Raw genomic sequence first — 23445 nt, forward strand, 5'->3', positions numbered from 1 at the left:
AACAGCATGTTTAATGGATTCTGTGTGGACAGAGAGCACTCAATGCTATGCCACAATCAGATGCTTGCATGCAGTTAGGATGAGCTGTAACACCCTGAACCTGAGAACAACCTTTTATTTCAAACATAATATTTTTGCAATAAGATTTTACAACATATCTTTTGCTTTAAAATAGTAAAGTAAGAAAGTATAAAAGTGAAAATGCATTATGCAAACTCTTTAATGTCCATAGACTCCAGTCTCCTCAACTCATCACTTCATTCGGAGTCTCCTGCCATGTCATAACTATAGCCCCTTGGAACTGCACACAGCTTGTGGGGGGAGGGGGTGAGGGTAAATCCTACGGCGGGTGTCAGGTCCAGCTCGTCCTCCGAAACTCCAGGGGGCGGCGTGAAGTGAAAGTGCAGGAGAGGAGTGGTGAAGAAGAGGAAGAGCTCCATCCTGGCCAGACTCTCGCCCAGACACACCCTACGCCCTGGGACACAGCAAAGCAAAGACAGGTCATGACCTCCTGACACGCACTCTTTATATGGCAAACCCATGTTTACATGAGAATGGCCTGGGTTGGGCTGACAGCACAGCTGAGCCCTGCACTTGCCCGGACTCGAACCCGCAACCTGTTCTTGCACTGACAGTTTTTTATATTACCTTGTCTACATTATACTTTACTCTCCTATTTGTCCATATTATTTATGCTGGTCTCTAGACCTTATTATTGCACTGTTGGACTAATGTTGGACTACTTTTTGCACCTTCACCATGACACTCACTCTCTTGAGCACCTTACCATACACACAGAACTACAGGACTACTGTTGGACTACTTTTGCACCTTCACCATGACACTCACTCTCTTGAGCACCTCACCATGCACACAGAACTACAGGCCCTGTAACTACAAGCGTCTCATGCTTGATCACCCTTAAGCACACTGGATTTTTTACATTTAATTCATATAGTAAATTTAGTATTTAGTTTTGTTAGTTTTTCTGATCTCCTACTGTCTCTATTATACAGTGGAGTTTGGTTATATGTTTATACTTATATTTACAATTTCTGCTGTATGTGCATGTTGTGTGTGATGTCTGTATGCTACTGAGACCCCCTGAATTTCCCCTTGGGGATCAAGAAAGAAAGAAAGAAAGAAAGTATCTATCTATCTATCTATCTATCTATCTAGTAGTACCTCAGATTGGGAGTAGCGCACGCCAACGCACATACTGCACAGCTATGTACCAGCTAGCCGCCGCTACACTTACATGGCTATGAAAATGCACTGGCACTAACGCTTTTCTGATTATTCTCTATACTGATCTGATCATCTTCACTTATCATCCCCATGGCTCTGGGACACAGTAACACAAAAAGATAACAAAACATCTCAAAAGAACTTTCTTTGCATGAAAGATACCTGCTGAAAAAGGCAAGAAAGCATCTCTTTTGACAAACTGCCCCTTGTCGTCCAGGAAATGCTCTGGGTGAAATGAAGAGGGCTTCTCCCACTCAGCTTCATCCCTCAACAAGGATACAAGGAAGTTTATCGTCACATGCATATAGTTACTGGAAGTAAGAAATGCAGTGAAATTATGTCTGGTGTCAGCCTATTTGTGCATTTATGGGGTAAAAAGTGCAGTAGAAGAGGGGTTTAGTTGTTTAAGTGGCAAGGGCTGCATAAGAAAGGTGGGGGAGGATTGGGATTGGGGGGGGGGGGCACCAACAAGGAGCACCCTAGAGCAACAGGGGCAAGGAAAAACTCCCTTACCAAGGAAGAAACCTTGGGCAGAGGGGCTCAAGGGGCTAACCCAACTGCCAGGGGTCTTGGTGTGTGTGTTGGGGGGATGACAAGGGAGATGGGATAGTGTGCTGTGTATGTGGGGAGAGGGCAGTGTGCAATATGTGTGTTGGAGAATTCCTCATGAGACAATGTGCTATGTATTGGGGGCAGTGTGCTGTAAGTATGTTGGGGATGTGTGTTGGAGAAGCTTCCTGATGAAATAATGTGCTGTGTATGTAGGGGAGAGGGGGGGGGGGCAGTGTACTGCAAGTATGGTGAAGGGACTTACTATTCCAAGCAGAGTACTGTATGTATGATGTATGTGAGTGATGACAGTGAAGATGTGTGTGTGGGCGGGAGGGGAGTGGAGCAGTGACTGTGACTGTGACTGTGTGTGTGTGTGTGTGTGTGTAGTGTGTGTGTGGTTAGTGTGCTGTAAGTATGTAGAGGATGTGTGTTGGAGAAGATCCTGAAGACAATGTGCTGTGTGTGTATGTAGGGAAGTTGATTCAGTTTTCTTCGTGAATAAATAATGTATCGTAAATAAATAAATAAATAAATAAATAAATAAATGTTCTTCATTAAAATACAGGGTGCATAAGCATACACCCCCCTATGTTAAATTCCTCTAGAGGCAGGCAGATTTTTATTTTTAAAGACCAGTTATTTCATGGATCCAGGACACTATGCATCCTTGGCCTTTGGAATTAAACTAGCCCCACATCATCATATACCCTTCACCATACCTAGAGATTGGCATGGTGTGTATTTCACTTAGCCTATTAGCTGGTTTGATTTGCATTTGTAGCTCAATGAGCATCAATGAGCATTTCTCTTTTTAGTCAACTTTAGCATGGGGGTGAATACTTATGCAACCCACTGTAGTAGGCCATTTTCAGCGATTAGTTTGTAGGACTTGCACACTACATTCCTCATGTCTGAACAGGTTTTCATGTAGGTAGAAGTGCTGTCGTTATCGTTGTTCAGTGTGAACGCTTTTATCGTTATGGTTATAGTTATCGTTCTTGGTGTGAATAGGCCTTTACAGGCCACGAGCAAACAAATGTTGTTTCGGGCCTAGCCCATCATCAGTGTTCCCAGTTTGAACAGGTTTTCATTCATGTTGTGGCGTCTGTGTTTGGGCAGCAGATCTGAGGTATGGAACTGTAAGGGTGTGATCAGACAAGACACACTTTGCCGCTTGTAAAACACGAGGTGCCGTCGATCAATTGAAGGCGCTCCGGGCGCCTCTGCAGAACCGCAAGGCGCAGTAGGCACACAAAATGCAAGGCGCTCTGGGCGCATAAGCAACACGCAAAATGCTTATTGCCAATATGAAACAACATAAAAAGGTGCACCTCACTGCAAAAAACGCGTCCTGTCGCGACCTTAAAGACCAAACACAAACCTACCTTCTTGATGAAGTATCCCTGGAAGTGGACATCACAGCTGGTGGAGTGAGGTATACTCATGGGCACGATGTTGGCGACTCTCTGGGTCTCGTGGATCACAGCGTTGGTGTAGGGGAGGCTCCTCCTGTCCTCAGCCACAGGCTGTCGCCCACCGATCACCCGGTCAATCTCCTCCTGCATTCGGTCTGAAAGCAAACCAAATCATCAGTAGGACTCAATAACAACCTGAATAGATCCTTGTGTTTCCATCTGATGGCCAGATGGCCAGATATATACTGAAGATCGATAGAGTTACTAGTGTGTGTGAGTGAGAGAGTGAGAGAGAGAGATAGAGATGTTCTTAAGGGAAATTAGAACATTACAGTATACAGTAAGTAAGTATAAGTATATATATTCTTTTGATCCCCTGAGGGAAATTTGGTCTCTGCATTTATCCCAATCCGTGAACACACAGCACACCATGAACACACAGTGAGGTGAAGCACACACTAACCCGGAGCAGTGAGCTGCCTGCTACAGTGGCGCTCGGGGAGCACTGAGGGGTTAGGTGCCTTGCTCAGGGGCACTTCAGCTGTGGATGGGGGCATAGGAGAGCAGTGCTCAACTACTTCTCCCGCCCACATTTTTCCTACTGATCGGGGATCGAACCAGCAACCCTTTGATTACAAGCTCGGAGCCCTAACCAGTAGGCCACGGCTGCCCCCGAATTGTTAAGGATTATTACATAATCATTTCTACTTTTTTCATTCCTTACTTCTCTTTTTGGACAAATGTCTCACCACTGAAGGCACTAAGTAGTGGGTTTGGTCATCACCTTGGATTTGAGGGTACTTGGCCATAAGCAATAGCCCCCAGCACAGTGTAGCCCCCGTGGTGTCTGTGCCGGCCGCAAACAGGCGCACGCACACACACGCACAGACAATGTTCAAGGTTCTGAACAGGTATTCAGACATTTAAGGCCTTTTCTTCTGAAATTAATTAACTGAATAGACATGGATAAGGATGAATGTTCAGAGTGCTTCAGAATTAGAGATATGAAACCGCTTCCTCCTTTCTCTTATAAAAATAAAAAGACAGGCCATGACCAAATTCCTAAGAATCGAGGGGGACTTCTCAGAAAGACATAGCTAAGTAAATAGCACATGTCATTGTGGAGACAGAAGTAGAGGAGCCTCTTACATGTGCACATACAGTAATATAAGTTTACACTGACATACCATCATGCACTTACTGCATTACATTGCTACTTGGTACTCTTGAGAGACTGTCATTGAAAGGCCTATTGTAGGATCGGATGAAAAACCTCAGTAGTCTAATCTAAATATACATTGTTAATTGTATTAGAGCAAAAGAGAGAACTCTAATAGATTTTCTCAAGTTGCTTAAACGAACCACATTATGAACAAATAGAATCTCAAAAAAAAAAATTAACAAGATTGATTCCTGGGATCAGAGTCCCGGAGTTGTCTCACAGATTCTTTCTTTGCAGTGCACACAAACTGATGAACAGAGCAGAATTCAAGTCTATGTGTATGTGCACACACACAACTGGGGCTACTTCAAGAATCTCCATTTTTAAAAGTGCTGCTGTGCACTAGGTGTGAGATAGAGATAGAGATAGAGATAGAGATAGAGATAGATAGATACTTTATTGATCCCCAGGGGAAATTCAGGGGAATAAGCATCACAATAACACATTTTGAATCTGTCTTTTAAATATTCTACTTTGTGTCTTTTATGTTTTCCATTTGATGTATTCTTACTTCTTGAAGTAGTTTTTAACTATTGCCCTTTTATTGTTTACTATTATTCTTTGCTTTTGATGTAAAGCACATTGAATTACCTCAGTGAATGATAGCCCATATAAACTGGTCAGTACCTCAGCACTCTCTTTCCGGATCAGGAAGGAATCAATGAAGCCCTGGCAGTCTTGAGGGTCCAAACTCTCTTGCCGTCTCCTGGCCAGGTGTCTAATCTCCTCAAATTCATCATACACATTCTTCATCAGACGTCTCCAGCTCCAGAGAAAATGACGCAGCCAATGAAAGATGTTATAAACCTGGGATGACCGCAAAAAACAAGTAATGACCCACTTGCCCTGCATAATATATTCACCTACACAGGCATTTCTGGACAGAAAGATACTTCTTTTTATTTCTTATGACATTACAAGGTGTCAACAGTTTATGAGAATAAATATTCTCTAGTATTTATATGTTTCTGCAATCAAAGCCTCTAAATTAAATCACAATAGCCTACCTGTATTGATGCATAGCCAGTGACTGCAACACTTTCATTGGCTCTGTTGACACGGTCCTTAAACTTAGGGTCTGCATAATCAAAGCGGTTTCCATACACAATGGCAGATATAATGTTGGAGACGGCATAATTCATTGGTTGGGAGGTATCAAATGCAGCACCTGCATAAACAATGACCATTATACTCAGATAAATTATACATTATAACATTATTTTGGTTTCATCAAATATAATGGAACTGTACTGTACTGAGTGGACCTTACCATTCTGCATTCTTCATGGATTTCATTGTATATGTGAATAGAGATAAATGTTAATTATTGATAAACAGAGCCGGACAATAACGGAGTACATTTACTTGAGTACAGTACTTGAGTACAATTTTAAAGGATCTGTACTTTATTACTCGAGTATCACTTCGCTCACTGCCTTGCACAACTGACAGACTGAGAAAGTCATTTGTCCCCAGGGCCATTGAACTGTTCAATGCCTCACTTAAGGGAAGAGGAGAGATAGACTTCTCTGCATAGTCTGTCTGCCTCTTCAGCCCCTCCATGTTTGGTACTGCCTGTCCACTAGCCACTTGTACCATTGTCTTTATGCCTCACTGTTTGCGTGCTATATTAGCACATTAGCACATATGCATAACCCCCCCATGCCACAGCCGAACTGTGGCCACACTTATACATTTTCTTAAATAGTTAAATATTTAGATATACAGACTTTACTTTACTTTATTTCTGCATTGTTGCACTGTTGACTTACTCATTTGCACCATCACCATGACCACTATCACCATTGCACTACCACCATGACACTCATTCACACAGAGCACCTTAGAGCACCTTACCATACCTTACTATGCACAGGGAATCACAGGCTCAGTCCCTGCCTCAGTCATTGCAAGCGCCTCTGATTTATTAATCACCACTATGTGGATACTGTTTTTAGAATTGATTTAGATTAAGTGTTAGTATAATTTGTATTTTTGTAATTTGTATTTTAGTATATTTTTATATATTGTATTAAGTGTTGGTATAATTTGTATTTTAGTATATTTAGCATATTCTTTATCTCCTACCGTCCTTACTGCTTAGTTGTGTTTTTATATTATATACTTTAATTACTCTTTCTGCTGTTAAAGAATGTGTTTGTGTTGTATGTATGCTGCTGAGACCTTGAATTTCCCCTGGGGATCAATAAAGTATCTATCTATCTATCTCATTTTTGGGGAGCACTCATGACTTTACTCAAGTACATTTGAGAGGCAAATATTGTACTCTTTACTCCACTACATTTCTATCCATAACTGTGAGTACCCGTTACTTTCTTCTAAAAAAAAGGAAAAAAGAAAAGTCTCGGAAACCCTCAATTTGTTGTTTCCCTCTGAAACGTGATTGGATTGTGCAGGCGCCACTGATTGGGACAGCCTATCAGCAATCACCTTCAGCTTTCCGCCAAAGTCAACTCCATGGTCAGATTTAGATAAGAGACGACACCATGGACCAAACAATGGATGAAGACGCAGCAGGTCCATCCCGAGAATGTGTCAACCTGTGGCCCCAACTTGGCAGACTATTTAAATTTTCTGAACAAGTTAATGATAGTTTTCTTCAAGTGTTTCAATTACAAAATAGTATTTTGTATTTAAATACGTATGTTATATACATGTATTAGAAATACAGCCCATCCCGGGCAACATGGTAAAAAGATGGAAATGACTTGATTTTACTTTCAATTCCTTTTACATTCTCCAAGGTATTAACATTAACATTTTTCATAACTCCATGTAGGCCGTTTCTGTACTTAAATGTAAGCACTGTGGCAGTAGTAATGCAATATTTAGAAAATGTAGGCTACTCTTGATACTCAAGTACTTTTAAAAACAAGTACTTCAGTACTTTTACTTAAGTAGACATCTGACTGTTGTACTTTTAATTGTACTTGAGTAAAATTTAGCAAAGGGTATCTGTACTTTTACTCAAGTAATGAAGCTGTGTACTCTGTCCGCCTCCGTTGATAAAGTGCCCAGTCTAATAAGGCTGACAAACAGACAGAGATACAAGGAGCTGGAAAAAGCAGAGATTTAAAAAAATGTTGTTTAGTGGTTATATCTTCAGGGCAAAAATGCAAAAAAAGGGAAGAGATTTTTTTTTTAATTGGCATCTCAATTAAAGCATTTAGGCTGCAATAAAAGTCAGAATTGGCAGAAATGTTCAAAAGTTATGACTGTAAAACTAACACATCTTTGTGGTTGAGTACTGGCTTCAGAGTGTTTTGTGGAACATTAACATCTGTTAAAATTACGCTTAATGTAATGTATACACTAGGAAGAGTCTGACAGGATGTGGAACATTTCCATTGCGAAGAAAACTCATCTGATTGGCTGTTTATGACAACATGGTGTGAAATGACTCCCATAGACCTCTCCAGAATAAGTCCCGCCTCCTAACTTCCGTATCCATCCAACCTTCGGTCGTCAAATGTCTATGGGAAATAACATGGCGTTTTGAAAGATCGTACCTGTCAAACTCTGTAGGTGACAAAGTAGAAAAAGCTGCTGGGCAGATTGGCCTACACACTTCTGCCATCTAGTTTCCACTGGATTTTTTGATTTTCGGTGCCGTTTAAGTAGTATAGTCTATAGTATACTACTTAAATCTCTCAGTCCCATCTCTGGACTGCAGTTGTTTTGCTACCTGGTCAAAACTGGAGCACTCAAAACTGGAGCACCTGTGATCACAGATCGATAAGACTAGAAGTGACGACATATATATATGTCAAAATGTAAACATGTCATCACAAAAGGACAAAAGCACAGTCTGAATGTACTTTTAATAAGCTTACTGCTTGATATTCATTTGTATAACCTGCAATAACCTATTCCTAAACCTGTTATAACCTATTCATTTTTTAACACCTAAGCCTCAGAACCATGCCAGGTTCTGGCAGGCAAAGGGAGCTATTACCTGCCACACCTGTGGGGAATCAAGCCCCATCACAGGGACTAGAAGAGTCATGTCTGGTGCCTCCACCTGTGGAAGCAGACTGAGAGAGAAGCCGAGCTACACCAGGTCCAGCGCATCAACACTACCTTTGTTCTACGTAGGTGCTTTTTTTTCTCTCTTCGTTTCTGGGAACCAACACAGACTTTTAGTTAGTGTGTGAGAATGTGTGTGTGTGTGTGTTTGTGTGTGTGTGTTGGAATAACATGCCCTCACAAGTTTGAATTGCATCTTGTGTCTTGTGCTAATTGACTCATTCTGCCGAACTTGCCATGGACAGCTTTGGCTCACCCGTGTGGCTTGATCAGGATGCTGCTGCGACTGGTATGTCACGAGGGGGCGGGGTCTGCCTATACGTGAACCAAAGATACTGTAAAAATGTTCTTGTAAGAGAAAGACTGTGCACTAAAGACATTGAACTGTTGTGCGTATCACTGCGCCCCCCTCATCTTCCCTGAAATTCCCCCAAATTTTTGTCATGGTTGTGTATATTCATCCAAGAGCAAACGCTGACAATGCCTCAGAGACTATATTGCAATCTACCCAAAAACTACAGGCAATATCACCCGACGCTCCAGTGCTGATCCTTGGGGATTTTAATCATTGTTCTCTTCAGAAAACCATTAGGGACTTTGACCAATAGGTTAAGTGCCCTACCAGACTCAACAAAACGCTGGACTTGTGTAATGGCCATCAAAGGAGCATATAAAGCTATTTCCCTTCCTCCACTTAGGGGGGCCGACCATAATTGTATTCAGCTTATCCCATCGTACTGCACTGCACTGCAGAGGGGAAAACGGTCACCAAGCGGGTTAAAGTCAGGACTGATGAATCCATACTGAGTCTGCAGGACTGCTATGAGTGTACAGACTGGGAAATGTTTAAGAAATCCTGTTAGGACATTGACATTCTCACAGATGTTGTCAGTTGTTATGTCACCTTTTGTGAAGATAATGTTATTCCTAAAAAAATAGTAAAGGTGTACCCAAATAGTAAACCATGGGTGACAAAAGCACTCAGGGCACTCCTATACAGGAAAAGACAGGCATTTAGAGCTGGGAACCTTCCAGAGCTTGAAAAACTAAAAAAGGAAGTTCAACATGAAATCGCAAGAGCAAAGAGGAGCTATAAAGAAAAGCTAGAGGACCAAATAAGGAACAATAATCTAGGCTCTGCTTGGGATAGCATGAAAACCATAATCGGAACAAAGGAAATAAGAAATTCTAAATTGGTGCTGGATGGGTTCACATGTGATAGAAAGCTGGCACAGACGTTGAATGAGTTTTATCTGAGGTTTGATACCCACATTTAAGGATGCCATTTTAGAGCAAAAAAACTACCTAATGGACAGTGCCCCAGCGCCCTGAGATTTCCATGCCGTAGTAGATACCTTCAGACACTCAAAGGTTAAGAAGAGCCCCGGGCCTGATAACATAGGGGGTCGCCTACTCACTTTGTGTGCTGAACAACTTGGTCCAATATTTTATTACATATTTAAGCTCTCCCTGAGCCAACAGAGAGTCCCCAAAATTTTGAAAAATTCGACTATTGTTTCAGTGGCCAAAATCAGTCGCCCTATGGTTTTAAATGATTTTAGACCAATTGCCTTGACCCCATTGGTGATGAAATGTTTTGAAAAACTAATGAAAAGGGTGCTCCTTATCAAAACAGAGAATCTATTGGACCCACTACAATTTGCCTATAGGGCCAGGCGGGGGGTTGAGGATGCTACAGCCACTCTGCTTAATCTGATACTTAAGCACCTTGAAGGTAGCAACACTCATGCCAAAATTTTTTTTGTCGATTTTTCATCAGCCTTTAACACTATTCAACCACACATTTTAGTTGATAAGCTGTTAAGTAACTTTGATTTGGATTTTGGATTTTTTAACGGACAGAACTCAGAGAGTAAGGGTGAATGAGGTACTTTCAGATGAGATACTGTCCTCTACATGGTCACCACAGGGTTGTGTCCTGTCCCCTCTTTTATACATTTTATACACTGATGACTGTCGCAGCCAGCATACAAACAGACATATTTTAAAATTTGCAGATGACTCAGTTATTGTCAGTCTTTTAAATGGAAAAGAATCTGAGCATGGTCCTGTTTTAAACAATTTTATAGCCTGGTGTGATAGTGCCCACCTTCACTTGAATGTATCCAAAACTAAGGACATGGTCATTGATTTTAGGCGCAACCCTCCCCCTACCCAGGTCACTGCTATAAATGGTCAATCTGTAGAGGTCGTGGGCTCATATAAATACCTGGGAAGAATTGATGACAGGCTAAATTTTAATCTTAACATAGAGAATATCTGCAAGAAAGGCCAACAGCGACTCTTCTGCCTCCATAAAATGGCAATATTCAGTGTGGATAAAACCATTATGAGGATATTTTATAAATCATACATTGAATCTGTTTTATCTTTTTCTATAATATGCTGGTATGGAAATCTGAATGTAAAGGATAAAGCCTCTCTCGCCGAAATAGTGAAGGTCAGTGGCAAAATCATAGGTGCTAAGCAAAGCAGCCTATCAGACCTGTACAGTAGATTTGTCCAAAAAAAGGCAGAATCTGTTTTATCAGCAAATGGTCATTCTCTTCACCCCGGGTTTCAGTTGCTAAGGCACGCTTCAGATTCCCTGCAGTTAAAACCAATAGATATAGACATTCATTTGTTCCCAGTGCCATTTCTCTATTGAACTCATATTTTGGACCTCTGGGCTGACATCATGGTGTTTTTGGTGCACAGTGTGAGGTATGATTTCCTGCTGCATGAAGGTACTCAAATGGAGAGCAGAAAGTGTTTCCTGTTTTTATTGTATTTTATGTATTATTTTTTTTTGTCTGTATACACACTGCACTGCTTATCTGCATGTACTGTATGTTTTCTTCACCCATTGGGTGAAAATGAATGGTAAAAACAGATCCATGTTTCTTGGATAGCTGCCCAATAATGCAAGAACTATGTGGTTAGCAAAACAAATACCTTTCAAACCATTACTATTTATTCAATGAATGAATGAATGAATGAAACACAAAAGCTGTTTTGTTCAGCCATACAGGACTCATTGTTAAAATAAATCTCACCTCACAAAGCCCCTCACAGAGCCTATTGAGGTCCAACTGTAACAGATTTCACAGAATAGGGACGGGTCTGGGTCCTGGAGGTTCCTTTCCCTTCCTTGCAGTGTCTGCAGCGAAAAAGTGAACAGTATAGGTATAAGTATAAGTATATACTTTTTTGATCCCGTGAGGGAAATTTGGTCTCTGCATTTAACCCAATCGGTGAATTAGTGAAACACAGACAGCACACAGTGAACACACAGTGAGGTGAAGCACACACTAATCCCGGCGCAGTGTGCTGCCTGCTACAACGGCGGCGCTCGGGGAGCAGTGAGGGGTTAGGTGCCTTGCTCAAGGGCACTTCAGCCGCGGCCCACTGGTCGGGGCTCGAACCGGCAACCCTGCGGTTACAAGTCCAGAGAGCTGCCCACTCAACACTTCGTGTTAGGCGAACACCACAAGACAAAGTAGGCCTAAAGCTAATGTGCAGGGCACCCTCCAAAATAGCCATATTGTAAACAAAAATAAAAAATAAAAAAAAACGATTGATAACTGTGTCTCGTGTTGGACAAATGTAGGCTACTACAGCGGTACGCGTCTCAGTTGTCAGCAGGTTATTCCAGTGTGACTATCGTGGCACATTAGGCAACACCTGCCTTCAATTACTGGTAATCGTTCGACCCTTGCGTGTTTACACAAGCCTTAAACTTTTAACACTTGAAGAGGCAGATCACAAATATGTAGGCCTACAGACGCATACGCCACTATGGACTATAATATTATTTATGTAAAGCACTTAGTGGAGCATTCCATACAGAATATTCATTAAGCTATTGTAAATTGTATTGTAAAGTGTATTGTAAAAACGCCAACCTGATTGTCAACCGATGATCTTGTATCTTGACCAATATCGCCACCTGTTGATCAATGTGAAATACCACATGATGGTCAAGTCCGTTGCTAGAAATAAATGTCTGAAATCTGGGGCAAGCCGAAAAGTTTTTTTTTTTTTTTGAATGCTACTTCGCTGTCTTCAGTAATGGGGGTGTATCTCTATGGTATCTTCCAAAATACCAAAGGATTCATAAAATACCAAAGGATTCATAAAATATTTAGTAGTACTTTAAGTTTTTATTTTGTCCCAAATAAGGTTCCTGTAGTTCTTTTTTGTAAAGGCCGTACTGTTAAAACAAATATATCCTTCAGAGCCTTTACTGTGATGCAGATGGATAATTGTCTGCATATCATGAAGTCATCCTTTTAAGTTTCCTTAGATAGAGGATAACTGATTCTTCCTGTTCCCCCAATTGGCAAGTATTACAAAGGAGATTGGAGTGGTTCTACCATTCTATGTGCCGTTTTCTTTTGATAACTCACAAAATGTGAGCATGGCTACCGTCAGGGTAAACAAAGTCTTGCTGGATAAAATGTGCCATGCTTTCAGAGTGAAAGACCATGCATTAGCAAGCCACATACAGAAATATTTGAAGCTCTACTGAGAGCAACATTTAATTGTTAAAACCTGTAGTATATTGCCGTCTACCAGTATACAAGGTCACAAACTCTTTCTGTGAATTGTGCATCTTCCCAGAAAAAAAACACATCCACAAAGTGGTTAGATGGTATTGATTTAATAAGGACTGAATTCGTATTGATGAAATTTAAAAAAAAATGGCTGTATACCCATTAAGGAGTCTTTCAGACTGTCAGGAAATTATCTGAGACCTCAAGTCTTAGTGAAGTCAATAAATACAGTCCAGTTTATGTCAGTAATATTGACAAATGCTAACGTGTGCAAACTATTTACAATTGTGATGAAAACATCCTTTAGGTAGTTCTTCATAACAGATTCAGCACTCTAAAGAACCATTACTCCACAAGAGATGACCATTACTCAATGTGTACATGAACTCTTCCAATACCTCTGAAAGGTACAGTCAGCAATTGTGCATGATGTTGTATTTATATATGTTTATATTTACATTTCTTCAGTATTCCCAGAGAAAATCCACACTGTGTTTAATTTTTCTTTGGGAGGCAGGCTACCATTTTTTACAGTGTACTCACAGGATAGACAGCTAGTGAATCGTGAGGCGATGTTTGCTGAATGTGACAAAAAATGTTATGGGCTTGAAATTGCATACCACCGCTGACTGCACCTTTAAAAGTAAAATTTCTGGGGTCACCATGGCACAACTGGTTACAGCGCCTGTACCATATTTGGGTCCACGTGCCCATGATGACCCGGGTCATTTCTCGATCCCACCCCATTTCTCCCTCCCACTCACTTCCTGTTACTCTCTCCACTATCCTGTCAGATTAAAGGCATACAAGCCTTTATTTACAAAAAAAGCTGCAAAAATTACATACTGTGTGAAATGGAAATAGAATAAATTATGTGGTTAAAACATAATTTGAACATGTATGATTGTACTGAATTCATAAAGTGAGCATCTTCAAACAAAACCTTATTCACATTTCTTTTTACAAATAGGAACTTCTGCACATATTGCCAGATATTTTGTCATATCTCCAATTTGTCAAAAGTCCTTGGACCTTGTTGTTAGTCCTTGGCCCTACCTTCCTGAATAAACTCACATGATAGTCTTTCACTTTGGTAGCAAAGATTTCGTAAAATCTGCTATTATGCTTGTGCTTATTGTTAACATAGATCTGTTCTAAAGTCAGCTAAACCTCTCTCCTTCTTCTTGTTTTAAAACATGTCCATCCAGTGTCTTTCCTGGGGTTGCCAAGACACTGTCCCCACCAGACAGAAATGCCATATTGTCTAGTCCATCCATACAAGGCACCTCGTCTCCATTAAAATCCATCTTTTCCACTTTCACGTGACTGCTGTCCGACAGGAAGCCGTCACCATCCTGTGGAACGTACCCGTCATCCCCGACGTCGGCTCCATCGTCACCAGTGGCTGCCATTCCGGCTCGAGCCAGTCGCTCACAGCGGGCCTGGTGTCTCAGGAAACTGTCCCTCCAGACTACCTTCTTCCCACACAGGCTGCACTCATAGGGCCTGACGCTGCCATGGGTCTTGAGGTGCTTGGTGAGGTGGTGCTTCATCTTGAAGGACTTGGAGCACACAGGGCAAGAGAAAGGCCTGAGGTTAAGGTGCTGCATCTTCACGTGGCGGTCGCGCATGCTCTTCAGTGTGTAGGCCTTGCCACAGTGGCAGAAGTGGAGCCGGCCCGTGTACGGGCCTGCAGCGTTGGGCTGCGGAGAGGAGGACGAAGGGATCGGGGGCGAGGCCGACGGGTGGAAGGGGGTGGACGACGGGGAGCCGCCGCCACCCCCACCGCCGCCAACCCAGCTGTGATCCGACTGGCCAGAGATGAACTGCCCGTCATCTGGTGACGGCAGTAGAGGCCTCTGGGAAACCTGCCCGGTCCCGTCCTCGATTTCATCGTATGTTTCTCCGCCGAATACACCCTCTCCCAGCTGCTCAAAGTCCATGTCCTCGTCCACCTCATCGTCCTCCTCTCTTCTGTAGTCTCTCTGCTGCAGCCATGGACTCGCCTGCCACTGCTCCTGGGCGGGGGGAGCTGGACACAGCCCAGAGCCGCAGGGTAGTGGCGGACAGTCTTCTGCAGTGTTTGGCAGGCCAATGTGAGACCGAGACTCTCCCTCGTCCTTCTCAGGGGCCTCTGGCCGTGCTTCCAGTAGTGCCGTGCTTGGTATGTAGTCTCCTAAAGAGAGAAAAACATTTGTGGCATGACAGGATCACGAACCACATACTATAAAAATGGCCCTTCAGATATAAGAAAAATTATTACAAATACTTGTACATAAAACAAGCAAATTTGTACGCAAGTGCGTTAAGCAAATTTGTCTTGATAAGACATTAAAATAAGACAGGCTACCCATTAAAGTACTAGGTAAGTCTCTTGGGACTGATGTTATATAACTAACATTTTTGTTCTATTGTTGATACAGTCTTGAGCCATTTTTAAGCAGCATGATCTTTGGTCAATCCTAATGTTCTGCGATTCAAGCTAGCTCATCAGGTATTGATCAACATAAATTATGCATCAACAGAATGAGAAAGCATATCGTTTTATGACATAATCCTTTGTTATGCAGAGTTTTGCATTGCAACATACACATATACAATTACATTTATTCATTTAGCAGACACTTTTCATCCAAAGTGACTTACATATGTCAATTCTATTACAAGGGACTACATTGTCCGCGCAGTGACTTGGGTTGCCTTGCTCAAAGGCACAACGGTGGAAGCCGGGAACCCACTACTATTTCAGGCTACTGCATGCTAGCCCAGCTCCTTAACCACTATGCTACCACTGCCCCAATTACTGCATTGCAACATTCACTTGTGTACACATGTTTGAGCAAACACTCACCAGAGCGCTGTGTCCTTTGGGTTTTCGTCGTGGCTTCCTCTACCAAACCTTCACCGACACCTTCATCTGCCTCGATCCCCCTCTCACCACCACTCTGGCTCTCCTGGAGGCCTCCATCCTCCCTTCCCTCTCGGTCCCAGCTTGGGTGTCTCCTGCGGCTCGTGGCTGCTCCCTTTGACCGCGCCCTCTCTCTTAGGTGGGAAGGATCGGCGAGCCCTTCCAGTCGCGTGGGAACAGTCTCTAATCCTCGTCCCATGTGCTGTCCATAGGGGCCAGTGTGATGGTTATGATGGCCACTGCCACCAGGGATGGACACTCCCTCGCTGGCTGAGAGATCCTCGCTGTGTTCGGGGCTAAAGACAGACCCGGAGGCCAGTGGCGGGGGCTGGCTGAAGGACTCGGGTGGCTGCGGCGATGCCCGAGCTCGCCACCTCGAGGTCAGATGTGGCCTCCTCCAGGTAGCCAGGGGAGGTAGCGGCCCCTTTTGCTCCATGCCCCTTGACCCTTTCTCCAGGGACGATATGCAGTCCCGGCCTTTCTCCCGACCCTTGTCGTCTGGGTCCACATAGTAGCAGTCTGAGCTACTCGGGGACTGGTGCCTGGACGAGCCCCCATGTGGTGGTGTGATTTCCACTGGACTTGGTTCCATTGGGGGTCGTACTTGCTTTAATACCTCTGTGCACTTGTCCACGATGTGCCACATCTGCAGGAAGCTTGCCACAGTTACGTAGTTGACTATGTCCTCGCGGACTATGCTAAGCTGTCCAGTGTAGGCGGAGCTCAGGACGCTTTGGAAAGCAAGAGGGTCCATGACTGATGGAAGAGACACAGTAGTAACATTCTTCAAGAGAACCTGAAAGAGAAGTGGTTCAGATTTCAGGGACACTAAATAGTAAAAGGAGCACTAAGCCTTTTATATGGAGTCATGTCAATAGTCATTTCACATTATTTCACAGCCAGGATGTTTTTAAATCAAGTGCCAGTATGGGTGTTTTTAGTCAAGTGGCAGTTTTGGTATTTGGTCAAAGATGAACCAGATATGTTTGATGTGAATTTTGACGTTTTTGAGGTTGTTTGCTGGTTTGTAGGAGGTTGCTGGGTGATTTATTATTTATTATACATGTCAGAGTCACTTGTCTCCAGCAGTTTACTGGAACAAGCAGGTTTATCACGCTAAGATTTACATTAACCTCAGAATTTTAAAACAACCAAAATCCAATGGCATTCCAATCACTTCACTTCTATATCTTCATGAATAGTACCTGGTCATGAAAGTATGGCGAGGACGCTGCAAGAACGCAGCGATGTGCCTTGAACACCTGTCCTTGCACATGGATGGAAAGGTCGCAAAGCATTCCATCTTCGCGTTGCTGGTTCAGCTTCTCCAAGAGCGTTCCTTGCACATCGGGAAAGCATACTTGTATCGCTGTGCCAGAAGGGGCGGTAGCCCCCCGGCAAACTCTGTCCATTGGTCAGGCCTGAAAGTCGAGTGCACCGGTCATTTTCAGATATCAGTACAGATGTAATCTATGTTACCCTGCATACAATTATCCATAGTCACAGTCTGTGTAACAGCATCCAGTGAGTAGAACATGTCAACCACCCCGATAGTTTCAATATGCACGATACTAAATTTTGTGTCCTACGGCTAGCGTCACAAAAAGGCCAACTTATGGTTGCAGACAAGAGGCAAACAAGCCATGTATCATATATATGCCTGTTTCAATCGTGTCATTCTATAACAACCCTAAGGGGTATTATTAGTTTAGCTTAGTGTGAATGGGCAAAGTTTTACAAATGTGCAGGCTTAGTCTCATCAGTAACACCAAGGTTAGCCAGGTAGCAAGCTGGCTAACTAGCTAAATAATGAGACCATTTTTTTGCCAATATGTAACTTTAACATGCTCTGATATGTTGCCAGGGCCAGGCCCAACTTCTGAGTAAAGTTATCAAATGTTATCTTCCGTTGCCTGGAACTTTTCCCCTCTGACAGTAACCAGCTGATTCTGGCACGCATCCGGCCCTTATCTGGCGTAGATCCACCGGATCTGCGCCGGATTAGGGCCGGATCCATTCCAGACAGCTGCTATCTGCATGTGCTACAAAACTGAGAAGCTAGCATTCAAACTCGATAAGGTAATTCACCACATTCGTGATTAAGAAGTCTTCGCAAAGCCTTGTCTCAAACGTAGCGATATTGATCGATTGGCACGCACTAAATATTAACAATAGTGATGCAATGTATCAAATTCGATTGTCGACTCCAGCGGCACTGCAAAGCGACCGCTCATGAAGCTAACTTTAGCTAGATGGCTAGCTAACTTGATCATAGATTATCTACCAGACTAACAGCTCTGCGATTGTGTTTTGTCTTTGTTACCTGCAATATCTAATGCAAAGTTGATTAAATCTACAAGCTGGTCAAACTACCAAACATTTAGCAAATCGCCTTACCGTTTAAAACCGTGAAGGAAGGTCCGAGAATGGCTAACTCAACTAGCTAGCTAATGTTAGCTGCTGCCTACAACTAGCCAGTTGGTTAGCTTACTTAATGATACGCCGCTTTTGAATTTTCTTACAGGGGATATTCTTCCGTCTTCTTTGGCGATAATGTAGGGGTGACATGTGACCCGAGACATTGCCGTTCAGATAAACCCCTTGTGATCTCAACGGCTATCGATATTTCTCCATTGAAGAATAACGTTACTAATGTTAGCTACAGCCTGTAAACCAAACGTTGTACAGTAGCAGTACGCCTCTCTTCCTAAAAGGAATTGAAAGGACCGACCTTAGCAATAAATAGCCTGACGCTTTTCTCATTTAACTTCAAATCTTTTGACTGGCATTGCCATCAATATGTTATGTAATATGTATATGTCATTAAACGATTTGCATATAACATAAATTATGCGATCTTGAACAAGTTTCATCCGAACAACAGAATGTAGCAACACAATGTTATGCTTAAATTCAGGCCTAAAACACACATCCTTGTATTAATCTGGTTTTACAAATAAGATAGAAAGCAAGTCAGTTTAACAATTTAAACCAGTGTCTTGATATGCAGCAATTATACTAGCTATTAGTCATTTTGAATTGATCAAAGAAGGCCGCATAGTCCTGACATTTCACTTGGCCTAGAAAGGCCATCCATTTACGATGGGCCACTTAAAAGGATTGTGTTTGAGATGTGAAGTCATTTAGCCTTTGTAGCCTACGCGTCTCTGTGTGTTTGAGTGTGTGTGTAGGCTGTGTGTCGGACAAATGGCAGACTATGTAGGCTTGATTTATGGTATTTCTATAGAATTAATTCAGCTAACAATATTATTGTCTTAATGAAATGGTTTTGGCTCAGCACAATAGTACCAAATCAGACCACCAAAATAAGGTATTTGGTAAGGATGACAGAAAGACACTTCTTTAAACTAGTGGCTGTTGTTTAATAGGTATTGAGAGAAAATACATGTGGTGATGGGGAGAGTATATTAACCTGCCTTTTGTGCAGCTGTGGAGTTAATGACTGGTGGGGGAGAGGACTAATGAAGTAGGCTGGTGTAGGCTATGGTCCTCAAACCTCCTTTTGTGCAGCATTGGAGTTAATGGCTGGTGGGAGATAGGACTAAATGTAGTAGTGTAGGCTATGGTGCTCAAACAGACTGTAATACATAATGCTGTTGCATCTCCTGCATTTTCAGGCCCATTACTGCATCAACATGTATCACATTGTGAAATTTGTTGACACTGAAGAGGTGGAGGTAGTGCCGGCAAACTGGGTCAAGGATGGCGTCTGTCTATGGCCTCCCTACAAAACCCAGAGGATCCTGAAAGCCTCAAGGTGCCAGGAACAGCCATGTGCAAACTGGCTTCCATTTAAAGTAACCCTAGTGCACACTGCAGGTATATGACAATGTGACAAGAATGTGACAATGTTAAAATTGCATGATTTCAACACTGGGAGCTTGTGTGTTGTGAAAGCAAATATGTTCCTTATTGTTGTTGTTAGCCAGTTACAGTGACGCACACAGGAAGCTGTCATTGCTTGAGGACCAAGCTGATCTTCATTCAGATGTTGAACCAGGGAGTTCCAAACGAAAGCGGGAGATGATGTAAACCATTTTTTCTTTTACTATCACCATAATAGAATTGCATGGTATATAATATAAATAAACATCCTCAAGGCAAAACTGTTAGCTGTATTCTGATGAAATTAAGCTATTTCTAATAGTTTGCTCTTGTATTCTGTTGTATTTGTATTACATCTTAGGTATTGGGTTTGGACATTTACACATTTATGTTTGTGTAACCATTTGTAGGATGAATGATTCTGAGGACAGTGAACAAATGCACGAGGGCATGCCATCCAATGCGCCCACAGTCATATGTCAGCACTGTGGATCCCCCAATGACATTCCTGCCATGCCTGAGACAAACAGCAGGGGGACTGATCCTGTCTGCAGTGAGTACTGAGCTTTGACATCACATCACATCACCTCTTAAATGTAAGTCAAGTCAAGTCAGGTTTATTTTTATAGCGCATTTAACATGCACAGAGTGCAACACAAATCGCTCCACAAACAAGACACATAACAAAAAGACAAAAGATACCGGACGGAGCGGCGTAGTCGCCAGCGTTCCCGCAACATCAAGACAAATAAACAAATTTACAAAATAACAATTGACGCACAAGACAAAAGATGCCTGATGGAGTGGCGTAATCGCCAGCGTACCCGAGACACCGGTAGACATACAAGACAGACAACAAACAAAAATGAACAAGTAATAAAATAAATAAATAAGAAATTAAAATAAAGAAAAGTCCGTGTTAACTTAGTCCAACTCAGTCCAATGGCAATGACATGGCGCACAGCTGCGTAAAGCCCCGTTCATATATACGGCAATTCACCCATCACCTGCCACTGATGTTTCATGTCGCTAGTGGTTATTTTGCCTGTATTCGCTGAATTACATTAACATCACATGGTCTCTTGTGGCTAATTGTTGTGTATGTGAATGGGGGTTTAGCTGCCTAAAGGTGTTGCTTTTAGTGCCTGCATCGGGGTCAAACATGACCATGGTCAGGTGTCCCATACATTTATTAAGCCTATTCCTTGAATAAAAGAGAATTTCAATGGCGATCTTCATTGAGAAAAAGCTTTCAATCTAGGACTACGCTTAACCTAAGTATGGGAAATCAGCCCATGTTAAAAATTTGGTATTGTGTCAAAAGCAATGGACACCCACTCGCAACTTCACAAAGGCACAACTCACCTTTGCTGTTTTCGGAGTTTTCAACTTGATGTCCACCTTTCAAAGGAATCAGATTGATTTTGAGTATTTACCCACTTAGACCCACTAAGCACATAAATTACCCCTTTCAATGGGGATTTTTTATTGAGAAAAAGCTTTCAGTCTAGGACTATGCTTAAGTGATGTTTGGGAAATCTGCCCAGTATGCTTAGATACATGTAGGTTGTCTTCAGACATCCTGTAATTCTACCCTAATTCCCCTCTTCTTGAAACGCTCCCTCTCGTCTTTGTGCAGCACTCCTACACAATCTGCTCACAAACCAAGAGCTGATCCTGGAGCAGCTGAATGTCATCTCCAGGACCATCGAGCCTCCGCAGGGAAACAGCAAGGACGACGGAGACAACGAGCTGGAGCCAGGTCTCCTTCCGCTGAAGGAGCTTGACACTCTGCATGACCTGGAGGCTCGGTTGCTCTTTAGCTCTGACCTAAAGCATAAATTGGTGAGATACACAACCTCTCACGGCACCATGAGCTGGTGAAAAGCACTACTGCCTAGTGATTTGGATTAAACCTGTTGTACTGTTCTATGGTTTGGAATAAATGCTCATCTATCTATCTATCTATCTATCTATCTATCTATCCGTCTGTCAAAAGCAATAAATACAAGTCATCCAGACAAAGTTTACAAAGCAATTAATACCACCCCATGTACTATTGAACCCGATTTGACAGATCAACACACTGGCTCTAAGAGGTGGGATGAATGTTAAGGATTGTGTTTGGAGAATGATGAGTCACCTCCTCACCAATACGCTTGCCTTGAAGATCAACTGGAGAGGCATCAATGGCAAAACGGCCTTCCATTCCCTTCAATTAAAAGATGTTTTGACAAGTAAGTCTAGGAGTGAACAGTGTATCTAAAACACATGGAAAAAAAGTTCGCTCTTGATTAGTTCACAAGTGGGTGAACCTCAGGATTTTATCTTTGATTTTTATTTTTCCATAGGAGCGGTTCGGCAAAATCGCATGACTTCTGAGTCCTCGGATATGGAAATTGAAGCTGCAATTAAACGGTGGCTACAGCTTGCGGCTGACAGGGAAGGTGGTAGAAAGGCGCGTCAAATGAGACAAATTGAGTGGATGCCCTCAACGCCTTCAACGCCTTCTACCGGCGGCGAAGCATCGATGGAGAGGCAGCCAACCACTCCCTTCAATTAAGAGCGGTTTTGACAAGTAAGTTCCACACACAAGTTTCTCGAAGCCGTAAAAAGACTTTCAGTGAGGTTGGATGAGTTGATTACTTTGATAAATAAAAAAATGTGGATGCGCTTTGTTTTGTTCTGTTAGGAGCAATTGGACAAATTCAATTTGCCTCCGAATCCTCGGATGTTGAAATTCCGGTGGCAATTAAGAAGTGGCTGCATCCAGGAATTGTCAAAAAGATGGGGAAACGGCACATCGGATGAGACAAATGAGTGGATGCCAAACAATCCTTAAATGAATACTTTTTAAAGGATTATTTTTTATTAGTTTTAATGTTTTCATTTTTAGATATGAGGATACAGAGTTCATATGTGTGTTACACAGTATACAGGTATTACCCATAGGTTGTTAGTATATCTAGTGCCTCTTCTCTATCCTCCAACCTGCTCAATGCTTCTGTGCGAGTGCCGTAATCATGCTTGTTGAAACATAATAATAAAGGCTCTGTACTCTTAATGGTTGTGTTATATTTGTTTACATTTCACTTTAATACTAATTAAAGCCTGATGAGTATACGAAAAAATCTTTTCACACATGTTTGTGATCCCATTGTTAGGACATATCCAAAGCTTTTGCATTTATTAATCACATAAAGTAATAAGATCATGATCATTAATCTAAATCTATTTAATGATGAACAAATTAGAGTGGAATTCATGGAATGTTCTCTAAAAATAAGTTAATCAAATAGTCAGAGTTCATAACTTGTAGAAAGTCTTCAGATTCAGGTAAAGTCACCTCAAGTTGCTGCAGCTTGTTGGGACCAGTGATTTCACTGAATTTTTAACAAATCAAAAAATTTATTTATTGTGTTTTGCCTTAGCTTCAAATATGCTATACATATATATATATATATGTTGTGTCTTTTGTGTTCTAGATTACTACAAGAAAGGGTACACCTACCTTCATTAATTTAATTTATATGATGACTATATAAAATGCATGAGGAGATGATGATGATGATGATTGGGGGTAGTCGAACACTGTATGACTGTTGGATACAGTGACATCCTCGCCATTTCGATGCATGGACTGTATTTCCG

At 42.1% G+C, this 23445-nt stretch overlaps 3 protein-coding genes across 6 annotated transcripts; 1 reads left to right on the top strand and 2 right to left on the bottom strand.

Annotated features, from left to right (window-relative positions):
- Positions 1-223: 223 nt before the first annotated feature.
- LOC125284938 (cytochrome P450 2K1-like) lies at positions 224-11634 on the bottom strand. Its single transcript, XM_048229105.1, has 9 exons — positions 11541-11634; positions 5708-5718; positions 5445-5605; positions 5029-5244; positions 4615-4628; positions 4000-4094; positions 3178-3370; positions 1411-1559; positions 224-475 (listed from the first exon to the last, which is right to left on the bottom strand). Exons 2-9 carry the CDS (start codon positions 5715-5717, stop codon positions 258-260), a joined length of 1056 nt encoding a protein of 351 aa, XP_048085062.1. The 5' UTR covers position 5718; positions 11541-11634; the 3' UTR covers positions 224-257.
- Positions 11635-13783: 2149 nt separating this feature from the next.
- Positions 13784-18700, bottom strand: zbtb22a (zinc finger and BTB domain containing 22a). Of its 3 annotated transcripts, none has more exons than XM_048229073.1 (4): positions 18471-18700; positions 17154-17369; positions 15892-16744; positions 13784-15216 (listed from the first exon to the last, which is right to left on the bottom strand). In XM_048229073.1, the coding sequence occupies exons 2-4, from the start codon at positions 17358-17360 to the stop codon at positions 14201-14203; spliced, it is 2076 nt and encodes a 691-aa protein (XP_048085030.1). In that variant the 5' UTR covers positions 17361-17369; positions 18471-18700; the 3' UTR covers positions 13784-14200. The 3 variants fall into 3 exon arrangements, with proteins under 3 accessions (XP_048085030.1, XP_048085029.1, XP_048085028.1); XM_048229072.1 differs by having other exon boundaries at positions 18440-18700; XM_048229071.1 differs by having other exon boundaries at positions 18346-18700.
- LOC125284934 lies at positions 17874-22858 on the top strand. 2 transcript variants are annotated; one of them, XM_048229096.1, is made up of 8 exons: positions 17874-18027; positions 19587-19788; positions 19895-19997; positions 20205-20347; positions 21434-21639; positions 21872-22031; positions 22146-22372; positions 22487-22858. In XM_048229096.1, exons 1-7 carry the CDS (start codon positions 17986-17988, stop codon positions 22355-22357), a joined length of 1068 nt encoding a protein of 355 aa, XP_048085053.1. In that variant the 5' UTR covers positions 17874-17985; the 3' UTR covers positions 22358-22372; positions 22487-22858. The 2 variants fall into 2 exon arrangements, with proteins under 2 accessions (XP_048085053.1, XP_048085052.1); XM_048229095.1 differs by lacking the exon at positions 17874-18027 and adding an exon at positions 19130-19279.
- Positions 22859-23445: the final 587 nt, after the last annotated feature.

The sequence above is a fragment of the Alosa alosa genome, chromosome 20 (genome assembly GCF_017589495.1).
Source record: "Alosa alosa isolate M-15738 ecotype Scorff River chromosome 20, AALO_Geno_1.1, whole genome shotgun sequence".
NCBI lineage: Eukaryota > Metazoa > Chordata > Actinopteri > Clupeiformes > Clupeidae > Alosa > Alosa alosa.

Excerpts from the sequence above, each read along its gene's own strand:
- LOC125284934 (XM_048229095.1), top strand. The coding sequence starts at position 19,232 with ATGGTTTTGGCTCAGCACAATAGTACCAAATCAGACCACCAAAATAAG. Across the intron at positions 19,789-19,894 it reads AACCCTAGTGCACACTGCAG|CCAGTTACAGTGACGCACAC; the intron begins GTATATGACAAT and ends TGTTGTTGTTAG. Across the intron at positions 22,032-22,145 it reads ATTAAAAGATGTTTTGACAA|GAGCGGTTCGGCAAAATCGC; the intron begins GTAAGTCTAGGA and ends ATTTTTCCATAG.
- zbtb22a (XM_048229073.1), bottom strand. The coding sequence starts at position 17,360 with ATGGACAGAGTTTGCCGGGGGGCTACCGCCCCTTCTGGCACAGCGATA. Across the intron at positions 16,745-17,153 it reads CGCCATACTTTCATGACCAG|GTTCTCTTGAAGAATGTTAC; the intron begins GTACTATTCATG and ends CTTCTCTTTCAG. Across the intron at positions 15,217-15,891 it reads CCAAAGGACACAGCGCTCTG|GAGACTACATACCAAGCACG; the intron begins GTGAGTGTTTGC and ends TTCTCTCTTTAG.
- LOC125284938 (XM_048229105.1), bottom strand. Across the intron at positions 5,245-5,444 it reads CTGGCTATGCATCAATACAG|GTTTATAACATCTTTCATTG; the intron begins GTAGGCTATTGT and ends CGGTCATCCCAG. Across the intron at positions 1,560-3,177 it reads TTCATCAAGAAGGTAGGTTT|TAACTATATGCATGTGACGA; the intron begins GTGTTTGGTCTT and ends TCTTACTTCCAG.